General features: G+C 35.7%; 2 protein-coding genes across 10 annotated transcripts in view; one reads left to right on the top strand and one right to left on the bottom strand.

Moving 5' to 3' along the window:
* Positions 1-22,929, bottom strand: part of THNSL1 (threonine synthase like 1) — a 33,502-nt gene extending 10,573 nt beyond the window's left edge. For 3 of the 9 annotated variants that reach the window (XM_079107822.1, XM_079107820.1, XM_079107815.1), the window contains exon 1: positions 2,561-2,685. The gene's annotated coding sequence lies outside the window, so the exon portion shown is untranslated. The other 6 variants (XM_079107818.1, XM_079107816.1, XM_079107821.1 and 3 more) reach the window with 5 other exon arrangements.
* On the top strand, positions 2,942-26,387 carry ENKUR (enkurin, TRPC channel interacting protein). Its single transcript, XM_079107823.1, has 5 exons — positions 2,942-3,453; positions 12,909-13,054; positions 16,007-16,230; positions 19,888-20,034; positions 22,954-26,387. The coding sequence occupies exons 1-5, from the start codon at positions 3,377-3,379 to the stop codon at positions 23,125-23,127; spliced, it is 768 nt and encodes a 255-aa protein (XP_078963949.1). The 5' UTR covers positions 2,942-3,376; the 3' UTR covers positions 23,128-26,387.
* The last annotated feature ends 459 nt before the right edge of the window (positions 26,388-26,846 follow it).

Consider the following 26,846-nt stretch of genomic DNA (forward strand, 5'->3'; position numbering starts at 1 on the left):
AAGGATCTACTGAAAGAAAGTCTTTGCCATAAGTATGCTGATCATTCTAAATACAATCTCTTTTTTAAATTTCTCAGAAAAGTGACTCTCTACATCTAGTTCATTATCTTTTTATGAAGAGTACTGACATTTTCAAAAATTATTTAAATTTACTGCACTTTTATGGCAACAGTTTTTCAATAAGTAATAACAATAAGATGGAAGTACACCAGGGATATACTAGCCAAGGGGAGGTAAGGCTCTGCTCACTACAGACCCAAAACCTAACAGGCCTTCAGTTAGTCCCCTACTTCCCAGGAAACAGAGAGGTAGAGCTGGTGGAAGAATCACACAGTCTAAGGCCACAGCGTAATCACAAAGATCTTACAGTCATTTTACAAGTTCATCACTTATCTTTGTTTTTATATTGAATCTCATCAAGCTTTTCCTGTCATTAGTCATCTATTGTTAGTCCTGCTGTTAATGGTCCATACCAATAGTCTTAAGTATTTGAATGAAAAGATTTTTAAGTACCCTTTCAATATTATAATTAAAAATGTTCTAGTTACTTTTATGAGGGGTTTATTTTCCTTTCAAACTCTTATTTATATCACTATCTACAGCCATTTTTATTTAAATAGATTCAAATCATTAGCAAAAAACCCTAATCTGCTGATGTACAATACCATTTACACTAGATTATCTGCACAAATTACAATCTATCCACTTAATCTGTCCCATTGCTGTTTTTGTAAATTGTTTCACTGAAATACAACTTTGCTCATTTGTTGATTCCTTCATATGTTCATTTATTTAATATTATATTTGGTTGCTTTTGAGCTACAGTGGCAGAGCTGACTATGCAGCCTGCAAAGGCCTATAGTATTGTAGAGTCTAACTCCTGAAGCTGTACCCCAGTACTCATTACCTATAGACATGATGTTGGACACAGGCATTTTCTTGAACAGTACTGTCATCCTGAGGGAATTATAAAAATTCGAAATATACTGTTTAAACACACTTTCAAAAGGCAATCAGAATTAGACCAAATGTCTAAGGAAACAAAGTTCTTTTACAAACAAGATTTTTCATCATGACTGTGAATTCTATATGCTACAGTTAAGCAAATTCTATTCAGTTTTTTTTTTTGGTTTGTTTTTTGAGGTTCTGGGGATTGAACCCAGGACCTAGTGCTTGCAAGGAAAGCACTCTACCAACTGAGTCATATCCCCAACCCCTCTATCCAGTAGTCTTAAAATCATAATAAATAAATTGATATTAGTGCAATTATTTCTGTCAACCCTGGAAATCAAGGCTAATACCAGTTGATGTTTACTGGGTCTTTCAGGATATGACGATACTAAGGGTTCCTTCCGATTGGAAAACGTTAAAGCCTTGGGACTGGGGATGTGGTTTAGTGGTAGAGCACTGGCCTAGCATGCTCGAGGCCCAGTGATGATTGTGTGTGCGCGCGTGTGTGTGTGCGCGCGCAAAATGCATTTTATCCACTTGGCTAACAGTGTTACCATTCTATGAATCTTTTGTTCACATCTTAACAAGTACAGGAAAAATTCCCCAAATAATTTTTCTCTTTACATGCTAAACAAAAATACTCAGAGGGAAAAGAAAGGGGCAAAGTGGTACAAATTGGTCTAAACTTACATCTAAATTCATCTAAAATTATTTGGAAGACAAAATCTGATGTGAAAATATCAGGAGAATCGTCCCCAAAAGAGCATTCATCTGAAATGTTTGTTAAACGCCCAGAATAAAATTTAAAATCCGATCAACCTTAATAAGAAAAAAACTAAATTTATTCTACCTAAGGAAATTCAGTAAGGGCCCCAAATAAGGATCTACACATTTAGCAAAGCCTGAGGTAGGAACTAAAGTTTGCCAAGCATGTTATTTAATCCTTCCACAAGTCACCAGGTAGTAAGAACCCCAAATTCGATGTTCTCCCTTTTCTATGGGCACATCTATTTCCCTGGTCATGTGACCTCTGAAAAGCTGGTTCAGAGTCATACATCTACCTTACCAAATCACATAACCAAAATGTCTTTTAAAGGCTCGAGTAAAGGCTTCTAAAAGAGTTTCAGTAGTCACATGTGAATAGACCAAAAGAAGACTGGTTCCAAATGGCATAAAACCGCTTCTCAGAACGAAAATTAAAAAATAAAAACATGGGCAAAAATTCAAGGTTCGGTTTACAAGGCTCCCAGTTTCCGCTGCTCGCGCACTGGTCTGCAGACGACTAAAGGGAAGGGCCCGCCCAGAGGGCAGCCGGGGCGGAGGCTCACCGGGTAGCGCAGGAGAGCGCAGAAGGCCAAGGGGAGGGCAAGGGCGCCACAGGTGGATGGAGCAGGTGGAGGCGGGATGGCGGGCGTGCACTTGTACCGGGGCTGGGCAGGGCTGCGCGGGGAGGGGGGCTTCCGAGGAGCCTCGGATAGAAGCAGCAGGTAGAATAGGCGCAGGGTGGAGATTACAACTGAGTAGCGGCAAGAAGGAACCATGGGAGGAAGGCATGCGATGGGAACGGACTGGTCTCTACTTTTCCTTTCTTTCTCCTCCAGTAACTCACCAAGAAAATCACACTGAGAAGACGGGAGAAAGGAAAGGAAATGGGAAGAAGGGTCCATAAACCGCCAGTACCGCCTCGGTAGACAGCCCCGCAACCCCGGCTCTCAGCAGGCCCGCCCCCGCGCCGTGGCCTCTGCGCCTGCGTCGACCTGCGCGTCCCCGCCCCACGCCCGACCTCGGATCGCCGAGCACGTGATTCTCCCAGCGCTCCGCCCTCCAACCTCCTTGGGCTCCTCCCCTCCCACGCCCGGCTCTCCACGTTGGCCCGCGGGTCAACTCCGCCGCTACCGCTCGCCTGGCCCCCGCCAGGATTGGGGCCTGCGCACTGGGGCTTTAGTGCGTGACGCCTGCGCACTCCCTGACCTTTTGGCTGTGGTGTTTTTTGTCTCCAAAAATACGAAGCGAGAAAAAAAGCAAAATTTCTAAGGGACACTGTTTTCATCCTTTTACTTCCAGAGGCACAAGGGCTTCCGTATGAATATCTCAGACAGGAAAAAGCGTTGCAGAAAGACGATAGGAGGCAACCTGGTTGCAATGCGGCCTTCCACTTCCCGTCGCCTAGTAACTGTTGCTACAGCAACCGCATGGTCAACAACGCTAAGCATTCCTGGGAGGAATGGAAAGGGTATTTTCTTTTCTTCCCAAGAGAGAACAGCTAAGAAGGGGTCAAAGGGGGGAATTTTGTGAAAGAGAAACCTGAGTTCCTTCAGAAGGCAAGGAAGCAAGAAAAAGAAAGGGGAAGGGGTGAAGAAAGGGACAGAGATACTGGTATAGTGAGAAAAGTTGAGGACAGGAGTTAAGAAGTCATTTGGTGAACATGGATTCATCGTGCTTTACTGAGAGCATTTATAACCTCATACCCAGTGACTTGAAGGAGCCGCCTCAGCCTCCTAGGTATGTGGGTAAGCAAAGATTATCACTTGAAACCAGAATGGGAAATAATGATTCCACGTCCAGATTAACTAAGCATACATAACACAGGACTTTTTTTTAAAACCAATATCAGTATGATTTTATTGGAATATGGATGGACTTTAAGAAAATAAAATATATTTTTGTCTCAGTGAAGTAGCCTTGGATGACCACTTCCTAGAGGTCGAAAAATCTGAAGTGTTTAGCATTTCACAATTGAGGACATGACAGGCCAGTGCTGTAAGATGGTCATTTTATTGGGTTACAGCTCATCTCCTGTTAATACATTGTCATTTTTGTAATTTATCTAATTGTACGTGATGTGTTGTACAAAATAGCGTACTATGTCATGTTGTTATTCAAAAGAAAAAAATCAGTTTTATTATTCTGTGTGAGGACATTTGATGTTTGATTTCAGGAACTCAGTATTGTATTTCTAACTGCAGTACTGCTCCTCTAAAGGCAGAGTATTTTCCCCCCAAGATTACTGTAAAAAATAAATTCCCATTTGTTTTTGAGTCTCAATTTTTTAATTGGTTAAACAAAGTAGATAGAATAGATTTTAAGGTCTTTCTCAGGTTTAATGGCATACTCGAAGGAATAATGGTTGACGAGACCCAGAAATATGCAATTTAGTTAAAATTTTAACATAATTGTTAGGACCCACTAATTTCACCCAAATCTCATAAAGGGAACCACCAGTAACACTCCATTTACTCGCCTGTGTAAGTACTTCTTAGAACTCAAATCTATGGAGAGAAAAGAAGTTAACTGATGGAGAAAATCTCTTTCCTCATAGGACTTGAAATATGTCCTTTCTTTTATCTTTATCCTTTTCCTTATGTATGTCAAGACTACCTTTAAAAGAGCACTAGGCTAAAAATTAAGTTCTGAAACTAGTTATTTTGGGGGTCTTGAATAAGTTTTCATTTGTTTTTTGATCTATAAAACAAGTGGATTAGATAGTCTCTAAGTACTCTTTTGAGAATGATGATCAATTATTTTTACTTAACATTTGCTTGGGGTGTGTAGCAACAACAAATGGGCAAGTCCTTCAATTTTAAACCTGAGTATCTGGTTTTAATTGGAGCAATATCTTTATTGTATTTCCATTAGATCTTAAAATTTAGTAGAAATAGAAAAGAGGAGTGTAAACTGAACTATGATACAGTTTTCAGAGTTTATGAATGTTCAAATCATGTACTGCTGACCCAACTTTTTGATCCAAAATTCCTGTATACTTTACAAGATAAAGTTCCTTCTCTCTGTAACACCTTGATAGATTGTACCTTCTATGGAATACTAAATTTGAATGTTAAGATTTTTCTTAGATAGGTATTATGTTCTTTGATAAATTTAAAAGCTTTACTGCATTTAAACTTTCTTCAAAAAAGCTTAAAAGAATAATCATTTGGAAAGTTTTAACTGAGCTCTTATGTATAACAGTGCCCTAGTATATTAGTTCTTGGAAATGTTGGAATGGCAGCACAAACTCCTTGCCTAGCTTTTATTCTGAAGAAATATGTAGAAAAAGGACTCAAGGTGAGAGGAAATTAAAAGCATCTAAAAGTGTGTCAAAAGAACAGGTTCTGTTAGGGTGAAGTCAGTTTTCGCTCTCAGCAACAATCTGTAATATTATACCTACATAATATTATACCTATATAAGTATTATATTATATTATATTATGTAATATTATACCCTAAGAGTTCTGAAGTCTTTATAACATTTTCTTTTTTCAAGTCTGGTTATGTATCTGACTTTGCTGAACAATCTGTTTCTTAACTATTATGAATTCTTAGATGACATTGCCATTTTTATCCTGAGGATCTTTCCTATTTAGTTTGCTGACTTATTATAGGGAAGATATTAATTGAGGAAAGCAGCAGATCTTTTAATGAACTTATATTCAAAGAAATAAAAAAAATTCCAAAATCTTTGTTTTTGGCATAATTATATTTTATGCTAAAATTACCATTGTTATAATCTATGGTCGCAGAGTCTTATGGTTAATTTCAGAAGCTACTATTCATATTTCTCATGTGGCTAGGCAATCTGCAGCTTTCCACAATAATAAAACACATTTTTATCTCTTGCATTACTTTTATCCAAATGTTCTTCTCATGCTTATACAACACACACAGTTAGACCTTGCTTTTTATCTAAAAGATTCAAAATCACCAGGAAAAAGAGTTCTACAAATGAAGATATGGTACAATTATTAGAATCACTTGAGTAATGTAGAAGAATTAAAAATCTGGAAAACTATAATGGAAGGGATAATTCAAATTATCCAAAAGGCAATTTTCCCTTTCAAACATATGGATGAGGGGAAGGACATAAACGGGATTTTTGTTAGCAAGGGAAATTGCAGCTACCATATACAATTACTGGCTTGCTATTTATTTTGAGTTGTTACCTCTCATTTAGATTTCTATAGATAATATAACACATAGTAAGAGGTATTAGCACATTTCTCTGGAATTTTATATATAACTTAAGATGTTGAGAGAATAAAATATGCCAACACCATTCTTTAGAATTTGTTGCCAGGGAAATTTGCAGGTAAGTGAACTTTTTTTAGAAGTTTATTCGATTACAAAGTAAGGTTTAATATCTTAAGCAGTACATATAATATATTGTAGTATAAGAAATTGTTTTTAGAAGGAAAGTGTATTAGTCTGTATCTGTCTGTTATCTTAAGCAGACACTATGACTCAAATTCTTAAAGAATAAGACTGTCTTCTAGGACACAGGTAAAATAAAGGGGTGTATAATTTTAGTTTTTAAAAAGTTAGTCAAGATGGATATCCAGTAATAATAAAAAAGAATGTTATTACTAGTATTATTAACAGTATGTTTGGTGTGTTAGTACTGTCATCATTTCCCATTTTCTTTGAAATCTGTCCCAATACATTAGAACAAAGTATGTGTATAAATAATGAAAGTACATGCTACATAATAAATCATCAGAAGACTAAAAATATGCACACTATTGAAGCAAAAGGTGCTTACTAGTTTTATTTATTCAGGCAGTGTGCAGACTGATTAAAGATCTGGGCCTTAATATCAGATGTATGCCTCTGTCTCAGCTCTTGTTCTCCCTACTCACATCAACTTTACAGGCCTGTTTTCCATAAAACTAGGATAATATTACTTGTGTCTTAGGGTTGTTTTGAGAATTAAATAATTATTGTGAAAATCATAGAACAGTACCTAACTTGCAATAGGTATTTCACAGCAGCAAAATAATAATTATACTCAATGACATACAGTTTTGTTACCAAAGTACAGAGCATAGCTTTGATAACTAACCAGGCTAGAGATAGAATTAGTATCTGTTTTTGAAAAATTAATTACTTGATATAGTTGTGAGACTGAATTAAAGACTCACTTCAATGCCCATAGGTGAGCTTATGGAGTATTGATGTACATGCAAACATTCTCCTCAAGAAATAATTTGGAGGACTTTCTAATAGAGTCTAATATCCAGAGTTTGTTGATCCACACAAAATACACAGAGACAGTTGTTACTCAGTTGCCCATCTTCACCCATCAGGGGAAAAGAAAGTCCCAATTAATTTCTTTCAAACTATCCCAAACTTTGAGCAGTCATTTTTTTGTGATATTACAAAAATGTGTTCCTGGGGTCTTAATGATCTGACTTATTATGTGGTTCATGTTGACAATGTGATTTAGTTGTGGCATATTTATTGAAGATGACAATAATCAATTGCTCCAGCCCGTATCAAATAATAAATAGAAAATAGAGCTGGTTATCTAATAAAGTTACCTCCTAGATCTTTATAATAAAACTACACCATTCAGAAAATAGAATAAAATGCAACTATTTAGAAGAAAGAGTAAGCTTCATATAAACTGACAAGAAAAAAATACCACATTAAGTTCTAAAATCCAGTTGCAATTCATACAGAAATAGAAAGAAAACAATTTATTCTGAAAATTTGGAAAGATGAACAGAGTTTAGATTTTATTCATTTATTTTTATAATTAATTTGGAAAAATTAAAAATTATCATTCATATGAAATAGAATATTTTTATAACAGATGAGTAGGTTCTTGGTTCACATACACAAAACCATTTTGAATCATAAAATTGCAATTTAAAAAGAGGAAGGAGTAGACATATATTGTTTCACTCAGGAAATTATGTCATTAATTATGACACTATTTCTTCCATTCCCAACTTCCATTGGAATTTTAAAGCATATATTTGACCTGAATATTATTTCCTGAAGGTGTCTAATGAACTCATTCAATTTAGGCCATGAGTTCAAGATTGAGGAAAGGCCCCTAAAAGCAACAACAACAACAACAACAAATCAGTGGTTTTCCAAATAAATTTATCTGGAAATTTATGGGAGAAGAGAATACAAATTACTAATTGTTAAAAGTAGTACAGCTGAACTTCTTCCAACTAGGGATGGAATTTAACCTCTCATCTTAAGCAACTAGAACACCTGAAATAAATATATGAAATAATAAATTTCAAACACTAGACAATAGGAAGCCCAGAGCATTCTTCCCTAAAATAAAAGAAATGAATGAGGCAAATCCTACAATTGTCCTAACACACTCCATACAGAGAATTTAAACAAAGCCTAGGACTCTCCCTGTAAGGGGAGAGAATTTAGAGTTTGGGAAGGCAAGTCACTAGAATTCAGTACATTGTACCAGAGAGGAGAGAATGAGTGCAGGCAAGGAAATCACCACAAGAAAACTGCAGTGCCAGGTAAAATTCATGTTTCCAACAGTCAGTGGAGACCCCTCCTACTACACAGAACATTGAGAGAAGCTCTCAGAAGTATATTACCTCAGTTGAGGGGTCAACACTAGACTAAAAGTTCTTCTGGACCTACTGTAACACTTAAAAAGCAAACTTTAAACTGGCCACATTGTTTCTGGCTATAACTATCCCAGAATAAAGCTGAAGAAAAATTTTTTTAAAATACCAAAAGAAGGAAAGAGAAAAACTGAGTAATCAATTTTATAAAATTCAGTGTTCAACATCTAATCAAAAACCACTGGGCATATGTAGAAACATAAAAATACAAAGCATAACATGGAAAATTAGTCAATATGAAACAGACATACAAATGACATAGATGAGAGAATTGATAGACAAGGACATTAAAACAGCTGTTTTATTTATTCGTCATGTGTTCAGAAAGGTACTGGAAAGCAGAATCAAGATATGGAGAGAAATGTTTTGTTTTTTGTTTTGTTTTTGGTACTGGGGATCAAACTCAGGGGTACTTGACCACTGAGCCACAAATCCCCATCCCTGTTTTGTATTTTATTTAGAGACAGGGTCACAAGACTGGCTTTGAACTCTTGATCCTCCTGCCTCTACCACACCAGGCTGAGAAATGTTTTTTTTGATGTTAAGTTTTTTGAGTTCTTTATGTGTACTAGAGATTAATGCTTTATCTGAGGTGCATGTTGGTAAAGATTTTCTCCCAATGTGTAGGCTCTCTCTTCACATTATTGGTTGTTTTTATTGCTGAGGAGAAGCATTTTAGTTTGAATCCTTCACATTTATGCTGACATGGTGAAGATTTGGGCCTACTTTTTCTTCTATTAGGCACAAGGTCTCTGTTCTAGTGCCTAAGTCTTTGATCTACTTTGAATTGAGTTTCATTCAGGGTGAGAGATAGGTGTTTAATTTCATTTTGTTACATGTGGCTTGCAATTTTTCCCAGCACCATTGATTGAATATTCTGTTCTGTCGATTGGTCTATGTATCTGTTTTGGTGCCAATACCATGCTGTTTTTGTTACTGTAGCTCTGTAGTATAGTTCAAGGTCTGGTATTGTGATGTCTTCTGGTTCACTTTTCTTGATAAGAATTGATTTGACTATTCTGGTTTTCTTATTTTTACAAATGCGTTTCGTGATTGCTTTTGGGCTAAGGAACTGAACAGACATTTCACAAAAGAAGAAATACAGTCAATCAACAAATATATGAAAAATGTTCAACATCTCTAGCAATTAGAGAAATGCAAATCAAAACTACTCTAAGATTTCATCTTACTCCAGTCAGAATGGCAATCATCAATAATACAGGCAAAAATAAATGTTGGCGAGGACGTGGGGGTGGTGAGGCGGGGGGGAGGAACGCTAATACATTGCTGGGGGAACTGCAGATTGGTACAGCCACACTGGAAAGCAGTATGGAGATTCCTTAGAAAACGTGGAATGGAACCACCATTTGACCCAGTTATTCTACTCTTTGGTTTATACCCAAAGGACTTAAAATCAGCATACTACAAACAGCCACATCAATGTTTATAGCAGCTCAATTCACAATAGCTAAATTATGGAACCAACCTAGATGCCCTTCAATAGACAAATGGATAAAGAAACTGGCATATATAGTCAGCCTTAAAGAAGAATCAAATTGTGGCCTTTGCAGGTAAATGGATGGAACTGGAGAAGATCATGCTAAGTGAAATAAGTCAATCCCAAAAAACCAAACACTGAATGTTTTCTCTGATATGTACGTGCTAATTCACAATAAGGATGCAGGGGGGTGAGGCACTAGGGAAGAATTGAGTTACTTTAGGTAGAGGAGAATGAAGGGGGGGGAGGGGTATGGGGATAGGAAGGATAGTAGAATGAAACATTATTACCTTATGTACATACATGGCTGCATAATTGATGTGATTCTACAACATGTACAATGAGAAAAATGAGAAATTATCCTCCATTTAAGTATGATATATCAAATTGCCTAAATGCATTCTACTGTCATGTATAACTAATTAGAAGGAATAAAACATATTTTAAAAGAAGATATGGAGAGAAATGGAAGAGGAACCAACAATAACCCAAAGATCCAAATCTTAACTTCTGGACATAAAGCATACCAAGTCCAAAATGGAAATAATATACCAGATGGGATTAATAGTGGCTAAGACACTGAAGAAGAAAATATAGTTGAATTTGAAGACAAGAATGGAACAATGCAAAATTAAACACAGAGAAAAAAGTCTGAAAAGAAGAACAGAGTACTGGTGAGCTATAGAGAATATCAAGCAGCAGAATATAGGTCTAAATGTAATCACAGAAAAGGAGGGGAAGCTGGAGAAATGGAACACTTGGAGAATGAGGAGGAGGAGAAGGGGGAGGAGGGGGAGGGGGAGGAGAAGGAGGAGGAGGAGGGGGAGGAGGAGGAGGACGCGAAGAGATTATAATGTCAAGGGACATTATAATCAAATTTATTAAAACTCGTAATAAAGAGAAAAATCTTAAAATGCAGCCAGAGGAGAAAAAAGAAATATCACATACAGAAGAGAAAAAAGGACAGCACATTTCTTGCTGGGAAACAATGAAAGCCAGAAATTTAAAAAAATTCTTTGTGCTGAGGGAATGGTATCATTTGGCGACTTAGAGTAACACAACAGAATGAAGACTACTGGAAATGGTAAATTTATGGGTAAATATGAAAGTTTTTTTCAAATCCCTTTAAAATATGTTTGGCTGTATTTTTAAATACAATGAATTATGAGGTTTTTGACACAGAGAGAAGTCAAATATGTGACAATACTAGGACAAAGGTGCAGATGAGTGTTGCTTTGTAAGTTTTTGTGGTGGTTGTTTGGGGCATTTTGTTTTGTTTCAGCAGTGCAGGGCCTCATGTTTGCTAGGCAAGCACTCTACACTGAGCTATATCCCTGCCCCAAATCTTAAAGCAAATATGAAGGGTATATACTTGGTGGTAAACTATGAAATGTTAAACATGTATACCGTAAAGCAACAAAATTAAACAAAACCAAGGCAGAATAGAGAGAAGCAATAATCAATGAGATATGTAGGAAATAGCAGCATGTAAAATTTAACAACAAACATACTTATTAAATTACATTAAATGTGAATGGTCTAAATATACCAAATATAAGTGATTGGTTAAAAGTTCTATATTGATTGTAAGGAAATGACTCTTAAAAATTAAGACACAGATAAGTAAAAACTCCATGAATGGAAAATCATATATCATCAATCAAAGGAATGCTGGAGTGTCTATAATGATATCAAACAGAGTAGATTTTAGAGTACAGAATTTTAAAGGAATGAACAATGTATTTTATAATGATGAAGTATGGTCAGTTTTTAAAGAAGATAAAGCAACACTAACAGCACCTCAAAATATATGAAGTAAAAACTGAGTTAAAAGAAGAGATAACCAAATCCACAATTATAGTCAAGAGATGTCAATATCTGTCTTTCAGAAATAGAAAAGGTACGAAATCACAAGAAAACAGTAAGTGCACTTTAAAATATCCTCAACCAGTTTGATCTAATTGTCATTTAAAAAGCACTCCATCCACGATTAGCATAATATATTTTTTTTCAAGTGTTTACAGAACACTAGCCAGACTGGACCGTATTTTTGTGTCATCAAGCAAGTATCACAAATTTTAAAAGGATTGAAGTTACATAAAGTATATTCTCTAACTATAAGGAAAATAAATTAGAAATCATTTAGAAAGATATCTGGAAACCCCAAATATTTGAAAACTGAACAAACATATCTAAACAAACTTCTCAAAGAAGAAATTAAAATGTAATTTAAAGGTATTTTGGGTTGAGTTAAACATGATAGATTAAAATTTGTGGATGTTGCTAAAGCAGTGCTAAGAGGGAATTTATAGCTTTAAAAACATTAGAGCCAGGCACAGTGTCACACACCTGTAATCCCAGTGGTTTGGGAGGCTGAGGAAGAAGGATCAAGAGTTCAAAGCCAACCTCAGCAAGAGTGAGGTGCTAAGCAACTCAGTGAGACCCTGTCTCTAAATAAAATACAAAATAGGGTTGGGGATGTGGCTCAGTGGTCGAGTGCCCCTGAGTTCAATCCCTAACAAAACAAACAAACAAACAAAAACCTATATTAGAAAAAGAGAAAAAGGTTTAAAATCAAATACCTAAACTTGTACCTTAAGAAACTACAGAAAGAAAGAAAATTAAATCTAAAGTAAAGAAATAATAATAATCAGTGCAGAAATCATAAAAATGGAGAACATGTGCCCATTAGTGAAAATCAATAAAATTCTGGTTCTTTGAGGTCAAGAAAATTAATAAATTTCTAGCAAGATTAATCAGAGTGGGGAGAGAGAAAGGGAGGAGACAAATTACTAATATCAGGAATGACAGAGGGTACATCACAACCCATGCTACTGATGTTCAGAGGATAATAAGAAAATATTGTGTTCAATATCTTTGCCCTGGTACCTCTTTCTCAGACCAGTGCTTCCAACTAGATTTCATAAGCCTGATTCTCAGAGCTCATATCAGTTGCTTTATTGCTCTCCTTCTCCATATGAATATAGACATATGTAAATTAGAAATGTATACCTATTTTTAAACTTTAAATATTTTTACGAGAAAAATAAACACTGTGACTATAAATTTAATTCCAGGTACAAATCAATTTTTAAGACAACTATAAAAAATGACATGAAAAAAATTAAAACTGCAATGAAAACTATGGGACCAGCTAAAGTTGAAGTACCTTCTCCAAAGGATTTCCTAAAGAAGCATTCGAAGGAAAAAACTCTACCACCCAGTAGGTTTTATCACTCTTTCTTTTTAATATTAAAAATATTAGAAGCTAATTTAACTAAAATTATTTTATTGCCAACAAATATTAAATGTGAATAGGTAATAGCAACTTTATCTCATAGTAAACAGAATTTGGGTGGCCAGAAGAAAGTAAAAGTAGAGAATATAGTAGAAAAAGAGAGTGGGGAGTGATAAGTTGCCCCCAAAATAGTGTTTTGATAGGGCAAGCATCTTGAAGTACATCTTGGATTATCCAGTAGAGCCCCACTTCTAGCATTATGTGCCTCATCATTTAATCCCTACTCATGTGTCTTCAATTAAATACAACATTATTTTTAGAAGTCCAAAACCCCAGATACTTTCTGATTAACAAGCAAGATTGCCCAGCATCTAAATTTTGTTGATTTTTTTTTTCTTGGTGCAGAAATCAAACCCAGGTCCCTGCACATACTAGGCAAGTGCTTTACCACTGAGCTACACCCCAAGCTCTTTCTCTGGTCTTTTTTCCAAGAGGTAAAAATTGCAATTGTTACTACCAGTTGTTAAAGCAAAGCAATACCAGGCTCACTTTTGAGTATAGGCTTTTGCTTTCCCAGAATTCTGTGACCACAAAGCACACCCCTTAAGTACGGAAGAGGTTTCATGAATGAGTGCAGCTTCATGAATGTGCCACCCATGCAGTGGCCCAGAGCCCTGCGTTTAGAAGGATACCATATTGGACTTAGTGCTCTGCTTTTGCCATCTTGAAATTCTTAAATTTTTGATCATGCAGCCCTGTGTTTTCATTTTGTAGTGGACCTCAAAAGTTATGTGCTTGATTCTAGTCATAGAGTATATTGATATCAGGAAAGAAGGCTATTAGGAAAATAGAGAGTGTATGGAAATGGATATGTGTCAAAGTATGCACAGAAGCAAATTCTTCCCATCCTATGTATGTCTTCCTTGATGTCCTAGGGCAGTAAAGAAAAGAGACAAATTGGTCTATCTCTGTAAAATGTTGACCTTTTTATGTCTACTGGGATCAAGGAAATAATGCAACGGCTCAAGCCCAGATAGGGGTGTATGTTTTGGCAAAAGTGAAAGTACATCGCCCTGTGGAAATGTTTTATGTCCCATAACCCTCTCAAATAACCCATACCCCATGATAAAGGGTAAGGTAATTGTCAGGAAAGATGAAAGAAGCAAGTCTAAAATACAAAATTCATGCATAATTAGTGACTTCCAAAGTCTTTTTTCTATTTTCTTCTAGTGGAATCTTGGCATTTTGTGACTAACACCTTTTGAAAACACTGGAAAATCTTAAAATAGAGTTTGATTATTTTCAATGCCTTAAGACCAGCAATATTTCTTGGGACCTCATATGTCCCTAGGGCTAAGCATATTACATAATACAACTGTTCTATATATCACATAAATGAAAAAATAAGTCTTACTGACTAAATAAGGCTTCTTCCTGAAATCTATCTCTTCTCTCATAAATATTGTAAAGCAAAAAGCAAATGCAAATTTTAACTATCCTGAAGAATAACTAAGACATTCAGGTTTAAAGCTGAGGATGTAGCTCAGTGGTAGTGTGTATATTTAGCATGTACAAGGCGCTGGATTCAATCCCAAGTGCCATGCATACACACACAAAATCAGAGTGTTGCAAGAACTTCAAAACTGTCCAGTGAGACATAGTAATTCTGGAGGCAAGAAGTCCATCACTGAGAGGTCAGCAGGGTTGGTTTCTTCTAAGGCATTTCTCCTCGGCTTGGAGATAGATGGTTTTCTTTTCTGTGTCTTCACATGGTCTCCCCTCTATGAATGTCTGTCCAAATTTCCTTTTATGAGGACCACTCAGATTAAGGGCCACTATAGTCCCTTCATCTTAACTCTTTGGACCTTAATTCCAAAGATACTCACATTCTGAGGTGCTGGGATTAGGAATTCAATTCAGCCTCTGATGAGATTAATCCAGTCCATAGACTTCTAACAAAAAGGTATTGTTTTTCTCATAATAGAAGTTATATAAACCCATGAACAAACAAGGTCAAACAATGTAGAAATGGATAAAGTCAAAGTCCCTAGAAATTGTGATGAGCTTAAGATTGGAGTAAGACCTTGCCTTCAGTTCTTGGAAATAAATTATAAGTACTTTACATTTTAGCATTTGGACAAACCATGTCGATGTAGCTATACCAGAACAGATTGGTTGGAATGGCTGAGCTGAAGATATTGTGTAAAAATAATTTCATCTGTGATTAATAAAAAGCATGCTGTATAAAGAAATAAGATACATTCTAGGAAGTAGAATGAGAGGCAGTCAGGGAGGAGTGGATAAGAAATTTCAACTATACTGGTGATGTTTTATTTGCTAAGCTGTGTTTTGGGTATACAGCTATTACATGCTTTCTATACATTATTATAACAATAGCTTTGATGAAAAAAATCCATAGATTCTTAGCCTTTCACTATATCAAGTTCAGTTTATTTAGTTGGTGATTTTACAGTGATTTTCCTTTGCAGAAGCAATTATTGGTAATATTGATAGCCCTCAGAAGTTTTTAGTGTTTCTTATATAAGCACTTTAAACAGAACTGACCATTTATTATTGTAGTCTTTATAAAAATATATTTAATAATAGTCAGTAAAAATGTATTAGTGAGCTAGCATATAATTTACAATGCTCATCCTTCTAAGATTTTATACTCTTTTTCAACATATTAATGATTATGTTGCACTTAATATTTTTGTATTTTGATTCCTTAACATTTTAACTGTTTTATTGAGGTATGATTGACATATGAATAGCTGTACATAATTAATGTACACAATTTAATAAGTTTGGGGATAAGAAAAGAACTTTTTACTGGATTTGAATTTATTAATGGAACCCCAGTATCTGGATATTAAAAGTAGTATTGAGTAGCAATGTTGATACTTAATGTTAACAAGGAAATGTTATATTTAACAGAGAAAAAATTTGATAGGAATCAGCCCAAGAAGCCTGCTGTACCACTGAGGACTGACCATCCAGTTATGGGAATACAGAGTGGAAAAAATTTTATAAATACAAATGCAGCTGATGTCATCATGGGAGTGGCTAAAAAGCCTAAGCCAATTTATGTTGACAAAAGAACTGGGGACAAGCATGATCTTGAAACTTCAGGACTAGTTCCAAAGTACATCAATAAAAAGGTAGCCTTTGTCATGTTTAATGTGAGAACTAAGACTTGAATAACTCAAATGTGGTATTCCTCATAACTGTCTATGTTATCATTAATAGTGCTTTCACTGAACAAATTATCTAGATTGCCCACTCCCATTCCTCAGCAATCTGTGTTTGGTCCAAATCTAACATGATGATTACAGAGAAATTGTAATGAACAATACCACAGAGTTCAGTGGATGAAATTTATAATTGTGTTCTTTAATTTCAGTTATTGATATATTTAATAATTATAACAAATGTTTTCTGAAAGATTTTAATTTGGGGTGAGGTGAAAATGTCACTAAAAGCACAATCACTACTATAGCTAGAAGGAATGACCTTTCAGAAGATCTTAAGATGTAGTTGTTCAATTGCAATAATTTGGTAGTAGAATGAGAGAAATGAAGAGAAGTACAGCTTTAGAGCTATCCATCCCATCAGTGTACTTTAAATCATTCACATTACTATTTTAACATGAGTATATTGATCTGTTTTTCGTTTGATGCAAAGCCTTGAGAGCACTTTAAAACAATCTAGTTCCTTCAGGTCCTTCATTTCTATCGGAAATGGTATTTATAAGCTGGGCATATAATTTCATTGGTAGGCATTATAGACGCTTGGGTTTACTGCTGTAGATATAGACGATCTTTGAAATAAAAACCTTACAAAGAAAAGCTTTCAAATCCTGTTTTACTTTGTATACTTAGTATACTTATAAAGCATAAAAAGTGCTTGAAACATGTTAAAATGAGTCCAAAATCCTGAAGAAAAAGAATAGTGAGTTGTGGCAAGAAACAGGAGAGAAAAGGAAGGAACAGAAGAAAGGAAGGGGAGAAGCAAGGAAGGAAAGAAAAAAAAGGGGGAGACAGGAAGGAAAAAGAAAAATTGCCATTGGTGATATATAAGGGTCTTGCATTGAAGTAGTCCAGAGATCTACCGTGATAAATCCAGTGCTGTGGCCAATCAGAACAGAGCGCTCAAGGCCATTTTTCAGAGAGCACAACTTATTTTCTGTGAAACACTCGGTAGACTAAGATCACCACTAGAAAAATTGTAGCAGGAAACTCGGAGTTGGCCGCACATGCTGACAGTGTCTCAAGGCTCCTCTCGATGCTTCCTCCTTGGCCCCAGGAAGGGGCTCATAGCCCTTGTCTCATTCTTGGGAAAAACTGCAGATTTTCTCTCCTGGCTTCTTAAAGTCACTCCGGTTTATTATTTCTCTACGATCACACAGAAACTCTTCCTTGGTGGTTATGCCACCACCTCCTGCACACACTCTGTCCGCATCTTGAATGCTCTGTGCTTCACCTCTCCACTTCAATATATTTTCAGTTTTGAACAGAAAATTTGGAGAATCCGTCATGGAAACAGAAAAACACCAGGTTAATCTACTTGTGCTTGTTTACCGAACCATGACAAGACTGTGCACCTACCATCCTCTTGGTGTCACTGACTAAGTAATCAGGTCTCATGAAAGACTTATTCCACTTAATTTTCACTTATCAGGGTTAAACTTTAAAAATCTATTATTAATAAATCAGATAGTAAATAAAACTTTTAAAAGCAAAGCATTTGTTTAACTGAGTAAACTTCATGTTTTAGTTCCAAATAAATTTGTATATTGATAAACAATTTGTGAAAACAAACTGAAGGATGATTACATGAGGTCTATAGCAATAGCAGTGAGACATTATTTCAAATCCTGACACTGCAACATTCTACTTCTGTGATCTCTAAGAAGTCATTGGTTGTTCTGAGGATTAAATGATGTAAAGTAGATAAAGAACTTAATGCAATACCTAGGTACTTAATAAAAGTACAACAAAGAATGAATATTATATGCACTTATTAATGTTAATAGTATACACCTACTTTCAGTGATTCAACACCTAGAATATATCAGATCACTGAAGCTTTTGTCCACTTATCAGATTTTTTTCCCCAAAATGTATCCCACTATTCCCTTTCTTAAACAGTCTACCAAATATAATTTAGTCTTGTGTGAGGCTACAGAATCAACATTATGAATATCAGTTGTGCTGAGCTATAATGAGCTCTTTCCCTCAGTGTTTTCTGAAGTGTATTGATCTGTTTATTACTGCACTAACAACCAAAATACTGTGCTCTCAGAGTTTATTTGTATAGGGCAGTGTGACTTTCCAGAACACTCTTATATATAGGATTTCTATCCCTTTTTCAGTCAGGATGGGTTAGGTGACACTGAGGTGACAACCCCAAAATTCCAGTAAATCAAAGCAACAAAGTTTTATTATTTGTTAATAAATAAAGTTTTATTATTTTGCTCATAGAGGGTTGTTAGAGGTCCTGCTTCTTGTCCTTCTTGGACCCAGAAAACCCAGAACATTGCTTGTCACTAGGCCCAACAGAAGAACAACATGGCAGGTTATTCACTGATACCTCTACGCACACTGGACAAGTCAAGCTACATAGCTACATTTTACTTCAACGAGAGCAGGAAAATGTTGGTCTACCAAATGCTCAGGAGGAGAAGAACCAGAACATTGGGAATAACTTCAGTGACTACCAGGCTTCTCAGCAGCTGCTTCCTCAGAGGGTCTCTAAAGTGGCCTCTGTTATTTTCTTTAACCTTTCTAACCTTTATTCTGCTTTCTTTTATTTCATACAGTGCTTCCTTGGTATCCACATGGAATGTCCACCAAGGTCCCCTGTGGATACCCAAATCTGCAGATTCTCAAGCCACTTACATAAACAGTGTAGTGTTTGTATATAAACTATGTACATCCTACTGTGTACTTTAAATCATCTCTAGATTACTGATAAATTCAAAACAAATGTAAATGCTATGTAAGTAGTTGTTATATTGTTTGGGGGATGACATGAAAAAGACTCTGTACATGCCTTTTCAAAAATATATTCTATCCATGGTTGGTTGAATCCATGGATACAGAACCTTCAAATATGGAGGACTGACTGCAGTCTGGTTTTGATGAATCTCTCTCACCACAGAGCGCAAATTCCATGAGAGCAGAAATTTGCCTTTGTTATTGACTATTACACCTTTCACCACATACATTTCTCAATACTTTTTGAAGAGTGAACATGGAGTCATTCTGTTTCTGCAGACAATGACATCAATTTCGCTAATCTAAAAGAATCACAGCTGATGTCTTCACTGTCAGTCCTTCTAAGCAGCCCAGGAATCTAAAAATGTATTTTGCCTTTCTAAAAATAACCTTAGGGTCCCCAGGTCAATTTTATCTTAAAGTTGAGATGCTTCACATGATTCAAGAACTTACTTTTCTAATGTCTTGGGCACATTTGTCTTCTTTTATTTAAAAAGACCATGAAAGAGAGACCTCAAAGATACTTGAGAGATTTCTAGGTAAAAGCTAAAGCACATAATATAAAGAAAAGAAAAGTCAACTCTTAGGGGTAAAGGATCGAGTCATGAGAACAGGCACTGGAAACATACAGAAAAGGGAAAAACAACAACTCAGTTTGAAAAGATGGAATCAACTAGTTCTCCATGGGGAAGCCACTAAATTTTGTCATGTTCAATGTTTTTGAATGAATTTTCTTTCTCCAGTCATTGGTCGCTTTATGCACTTATGTAAGATTGCATTCAGAATATTGGGTTTTTTTTTCCTAAAAAATCCTTACAGGATTACGGTATTACACCTGAATACATATGTAAACGAAATGAGGAAATAAAGAAAGCCCAAGAAGAATATGACAATTATATCCAGGAAAACCTTAAGAAAGCAGCAATGAAAAGGCTCTCTGATGAAGAGAGGGACGCAGTTCTGCAGGTAAGTGTTCTGTGATTTATACTCGTGAGTAAGTCTTTAGAACACCTCTGAAAGACCTTCCAATCAGCCCTACTTGGTTATTGAAGCCAGCACTTTGAAGTCAGAACGATCTCTTTTGGATATAGTCACAAACTCAATGCAGCAAAGTTGACCCTCTGGGAGATCAAAAATTTTAATATAGGAACTCACTGAATATTACTGTTTCCAACTTAGCGTACTTGCATCGTAAGGAAGCCCACCTTCTCTTACAACAAACATATAAATAAGGCAAAAAAATTGTTTTTATTTTCATTTTTATGCCTCCAAATTTATAAAAGAAATAAATGTCCATTAATAAAAATAAGGCCCATAAAATTAGATATTTTTCACTAGATGGAGCTCTAGAATAATTGAAACTATTCCTAACCAATTTTTTAAATCTTTCCTATTAATTCATGGGAGCAGAACCCTCATTTTGGAGGGCTGACTGCATTTGGTGTCTCTGTCTCCCTAAAGATTGCAAATTCCATGAGAGGTATAGGAGGTACCAAAAGGAAGAAGCAGGAAATAGAAAGCACATTCAGCTGGGGTTCTAAAGAGAATTTAAGGAACTTCTTCCAGAAGTGAAGTAGGATTGATGACGCCATCAAGGGACACTGAGGGTGCCCAGGACTAAGAACAGGGGAATCTACCACCACCTGGGCTTGAAAGGCAGGGACTGGTGATGGGGTTATCAGGACCTAGTAAAAGCTGGGCCTGAAGAGGGGCCACCTGTCACAGTCAGTGCAGCTAGAACTAGCATCCAGGCAGTGTCGGAAAGGGGGAAGAAATGCCCCAGCCTCTCTCCCTCCCCACCATGCTTGCTTTGGCCAAACTCAGTCAGAAGCCAAAGGGCACAAGAACCAGGGGGACAGCCCATAGGAATCAACTCCTGCCCTTCACCCCTCATCAGTGAGCAGGGTAAGAAGATGGAGAATGTCTGAGGGCATGGTAGGTACAAAAGGAACATGAAATGAAAGGCATTTCTTATGACCACTTCTCCTTATGATATGACCACTTTTCCTAATTTTTTCAAAATTAACAATATTATTTCAGCTTTAAAATGGAAGAGAGAAAAATTAAGAAATAAAAATAATAGAAAGAGCTGGGACTGTAGCTCAGTGGCAGAGTGCTTGCCCAGCATGTGGTGGGTCCTGGGGAGAGGGCGGAGCTTTGTTGCAATAGATAAAAGACTTTTTTTTTTTTTAAATAAAATAATTTTTTAAAAAAGGTGGGGGTATCTTAAAAGCAGCAAGGAGGCTACTTCAACATAATCCGAAATGTTATATTTAGTTTCCGTCTCTATCTGTTGACTTTGATCCAAACATTGTTGTATATATTAGAAGATAAAAAAAAAGATAAAAGCAAACTGTCCTCTAAAAGAAAATCCAGAGAAAAAGTATAGCTGCTGTGACCACAAGTAATATGGAAATAGCACCCAACTAGCTATGAAAAACCTTTGATATTTGAAAGTGCATACATATATAGATTTCTCTCTGCAACAGGCACCCCTGTGGAGCACCATGAGAACATATTTCACATTTCATAATGAAAGACCATGAAGAAATAGAATCCTTTTGAGGCTTTCTTTTTGGAATATGTCTTATGCCCTATTGAGACAATTGTGAATTATGTCAACCCATCTCCCTCTTTTTAGAATTTAACCTGGGTATTTTCCCCTCTGTCTTTCCTTTTCCCAGGTCTTTGATAAAGTCTCACTCAATTAGGGGCAAAGGACAGTTGCCCTTTCCCCCAATAACTCTGTTCTATACAGTGTCCCCTATTCTGTCACCATTTTTACCTAAGCAGGGAACTTTATCATTGAAATGTACATTGTCCCCAAAAACTTTCCACAAGTGTGAATTTGTACTATGAATCTTATTATGAGGCTTTATTATATAAGACACCTCTAAACCTCTTTTAAACCTAAAGCTATGGCGATGGTTTTTCAAGGACCATGTTTTCCAGGCAATATTTTAAATAATACCATCTGTTTTACTTTTTTTCTTTCATGATAGTAAAATGATCTGTGCCTATAATGAATGATGAGAGTGTTAATTCATTGAAGAAGTTTAAGATCGTTTTGTCAGTGGAGCCCCCTAGTGCACTGTGATAAGAAATGATAACTAGGACTAGATAGAAATAACCTTTACAACTCCTAAGAGACCCCTAATTTTGAATTTGTTGATTTCTGAGACTATAAAACATTAACTACATTATTGAATTAGCATATAGGATACATTTAATGACATTCCAGTCATTCCTAGAATACGTTAATGGGAAGTATAGATCCCTTGGCTATATGGAGGACAACTTCTTTCTAATATATTGGAAAGATATATAAATGATCATCTTTTGCAAAATTGATTTTTGGCATTTTTACAATCGCATTTTGTCAAATTTAAGAAAATATGGCCGTGCAAGTTAGAATCAAGTCTTCTGGTGTGATTTCTCTATTGAAAAATGAGGATTAAAAAAATCTGAAGAAAAAAGTAAAAATTTCATAAAACATAATTTCCTGTTTAAAAATGTCCTTTTCTTGGAAGTATCAATTCTCAGTTATTGGTTTTTAACAAAATTTCTGCTATCAGCTTAGTTCCATAGCACTCATAACCCTGCATATGCGTATTTGATGGTAAAAACAAGTACAGTAACATTAAAAACAGAACAAATAAATACTCCCAATGGGGACTGAGCAGACAATCAAGGACAGAATTTGGCCTCGGTATAATATTTTTCACTACTGTGGCCAAGTCCCCGGTAAATACGTATCATTTTAAAAGTTATTTTCATCAGTTCTTTTACCTATTTATAATTTTTGTTATCAGTACAGTTTCTTCTTTACCATTTACTTACTTTTGCAGTTTGCTTCAATATCTTCAGTTCTGTGTACATTTTCAGGGGCTGAAAAAGAACTGGGAAGAGGTGCACAAAGAGTTCCAGTCCCTCTCAGTCTTCATAGACTCCGTACCCAAGAAGATTCGAAAACAGAAGCTGGAAAAAGAAATGAAACAGCTAGAACATGACATTGGTGTAATTGAAAAGCACAAAATTATTTATATTGCTAATAAATAATAATGGATTTTTAAAGCATAGTAATTTAATGTAGGAAAAACATGGAAGATATAAAAATGAAACCATAAGTTTTTCAAAGAGAAAAATACTATGAAGGGAATAATAGTCTTTATCAAAATGCTTAAGCAATGTTTAAAGAACAATTGAATTATTTACTTATGTGAAAAAGAAAAAAAGTTTTTATTAGTTTCACATTTTCTACCTATCAGCAAACCATTAAAGTTCGAGGTTATGTGTTCCAATTCTGTAATATAATTCATTATTATGATGTACTTGTTTCACATAAACATTAATTTTCAGACCCTGAAAAATAACCAACACTCAGAACTTCAGTATTTTTTCTGGACTGCACAATACAAAGAACATAACTTTAAAAATTATATTTTGAATTGAAAATAGAAGCATATGCTTTTTTTCTACTGTGATGTGTTTCTATATATTGTTTCTGAGCTCTGCAATTTAAAAGATAGATTCTAAGGTAATCTTTGTCATTTGCTGTTATTCCCAACTGCAAATATTTTCACTATTCAGAACACAATATATGATGAAAAGCTTATATGTGAAGGAACAAATTTAAGAAGATAACTTACAAAATCAAGAAGACGACTTATAAAAGTCATCATGAGGGATGATTGAAGAGAGTAGTCTCTCACACTGACTTATGAAACATTGATATTCTGCTTTTTTCCCTAATTTACTGTGCATATTTCACTAAACTGTGTTATGTTTTTCATTTGGGTCCTTTTCTGTTATCTATTTTGTGAATTCTAAAATTACTTTTAATAAGATTATGTAATCTATTTAGCAATAAGTTCATGTAAATGGAGCTGTCATTCACTGAAAATAAGAAACCAATCTATACATATCTAAAAAGGAAAAGATTCTTTTATGAAATGTTAAATTAAGAAAAGTTAGTAAAACATGAAACTATAACATGTCAGTGAAATATGACATTTTCTACTACTTACACTGATTTTTATTCTATAGACAGTCCTTTTCAAGCTTTTTTATAAACAGAATTTGAACGCATTGTTGAAAACCTTCCTTTAAATGTTTACATATAACTATTTTGAAATTTCATTTTAAACTGTTTTTACATCCTTTGGTGCAATTTAAAGTGCATGTTTTTCATTCCTTTATTAATCCTAGAGCAGACAGAAAATAAAGGATATTGTTTGATAAATACAAAGGATGGTATATGATAAATTCTCACCCAAAATACTATTGAGGGTAGGCTAACAGTTTCAACAGTAAACCCAAAATATATTATTAACATAACTATAATAGAAACTCAGTTCTTGCTTACATTACAGTACTATGCTGTAAATGAGCCAATAAGACCCCTTCCACACTGTTGTATAGAAACCCAGACTTTCAGACTGGGTGACTCCTAACCTATGCAGAGCTGGGGAGCACCACGAGAGGGCCAGGCTTAGGAAGGTTGCATACCAGCCTGCTACATTCTCTGAGTGAGTGATTGCAGTTGCTTAGCAAAGCAACCCAGCTCTTAGTTGTCTGATAACAAAAAGCTAAACTTCTCATTTCCATCACTGTCCTATGTGAACAAGGTGGGGTGTGCCCTGTATTCCATGTCACTCAGAGACTCAATCTCTTTTTGTCTAGTGTCTCTCCTGGTACAGCAGCCTTCCCCGCCAGAGTTAGGAGTAAGATGCTTAGAGGAGCATTTTATTTGTAAAATTATTGCTATACGTACTTATTTTTAAATAATTAACAATCAGTAATGATGCAAAAATACTCTAAATTTCAGCCTTATGGATGTTATGCTTTGGAGTTGTGAGTAGGAGTTGCCTTAAATATTAAAATGATAACTGTGACTTTAACAGATTTTTTTTCTTGCTTTCTGTAAAAGTTCACTAAAAAGTCCAGATGTTTCTTCCATGACCCACAATGTTGTGCTAGATGGACTTCATTGCCTTTGTCACTCAGTCTTCCTAGGGTGCCTGTCTGTTCCTAGGAGGGCATTCCCTACCCTGGGACCCCCAACATTGGAGAGGTACAGTGCAGAGTCTCTCCATTCTCTCTCTCCCTTCCTGCCCATTTTCTGGGTATCCCATCAGTCAGAGGAGCCATAGACCCTGACTCAGGCAACCAGTTACTGATCAGATTCTCTTAAGATCATGAGTGAAAAAACAGATCGCAGTCCTCATTGTGGTACACAACCTGAGCCTAAAAGGTCAAACATATTACTGCAGCTAGTTTGGCTTGGTTTCTGTCTGTTCCAAAGACTCCTGAGTGGAAGAATAAAGATTGGATATAATCTGTTCTTTTGCTATGATCTCTCTGCTTTGAGTCTTGCAAATGCAGCCTTTCCCCTACCTTTGTAACCAATGTGCTAATTAACACTGAGGTTCTAGGCCTCCCAGATCTTACACACATGGTTTTCTCTGCCCAGAAAACTAGCCTTTTCTTTCTCTCCTGGGAATCTACTTAGGCAAATCCCTGACCTTCAAGGGTCAGCTCACATCACATTTTCTGTAGCACCCCCTCTTTGATTCCTTAGAATCCAGCATTATGTTACAGCATTGATCATGTTGTATTATATGTATCTGGATATTTTTCTGCTCCCCGTGAGACTGCAAGTTTCTCGGGGGGAAAAAGCTATGATATATCTTTTATCTGCATTCCTTAGATACTATAAAATAGCTGGTATATAGAAGATAGTAAAAAAATCTTCTATTGAATAAATTCATGAACAATATCCAAATGTGTATTTTAATGACCCAGTAGCATTTTTTCTCATGACATAAATCAAAGGATGGGAATTTTTTGTTTCCAAATAAGCCAGGTGATACCATACCAAACAGTTGGTATATGATCAAATCAGGAAGAGGCAATTTCATGCAGTAGTGAAGAGTTCAGGGGCAAGGAGTGAGGCAGTCTCAAGTTCATGTCTCAGTTCAGACACTGACTATGCTATGAGATCTTCTCTGCTACACTTTCTGTAAGACTAACTAATAACTATACTTTGTAGCATTTTGATGAGAATGACTGAAACAATATTTTTCTAACAGCCTAGTCAGAAAGACTAAATTTTTTGCAAACAATTCTTAGTAAATATTCTTGCAGTTCTGTAGTAGTTTTGTCCAGTTGGCACTAGGCCTGTTATAATACTGTCAATAGAATTTGCCAAACCAATAAAATCTGGTTGCAGGAGAGGACCTGACTGAAAGGCTTACGAGTCTAACCTAAGATTGTCCTAGCCTGGTTAAACTCCTAAGTGGCACAACACAGATGATCACAACTCTAATCCAGTAACTTCTATCTTTAGAACTGGCCAAATTTTGGCAATCCTTTCTAAGTACCTCAGAACAGACATTCCAAAATGAAAGGTAAACTTTAAGTAATTGTGCCAGAGTCGGTTGAGGGAAAAGATCTGCAAGACTGCTTCCAATAAAGGCCCTAATGAGTAATATTTACTAGTGAATTAATAATGGAGCTCAGGACCTGATCTCAAGTCTGGGAGTACAATTCAAATTTTTCTCAGGACCTTAGAGAAAAACTGCATACGAAATAAACAATGCACTTGAACCTGAGCATCAGTCTTTAAGAAACATCTCTCACCTAAATAATTCAGTCAGTACATTATCTCCCAGGGTCAAGATATAAAGAAAACAAATCATAATCGAAGGTACTTAGGCTAGAATAGAGTCAAAAGAAAAAGAAATATAGATTATTCTATAATAATCTCCTCAGCTCAC

This window comes from Sciurus vulgaris, assembly GCF_902686455.1.
Source record: "Sciurus vulgaris genome assembly, chromosome: 12".
Taxonomy (NCBI): Eukaryota; Metazoa; Chordata; class Mammalia; order Rodentia; family Sciuridae; genus Sciurus; species Sciurus vulgaris.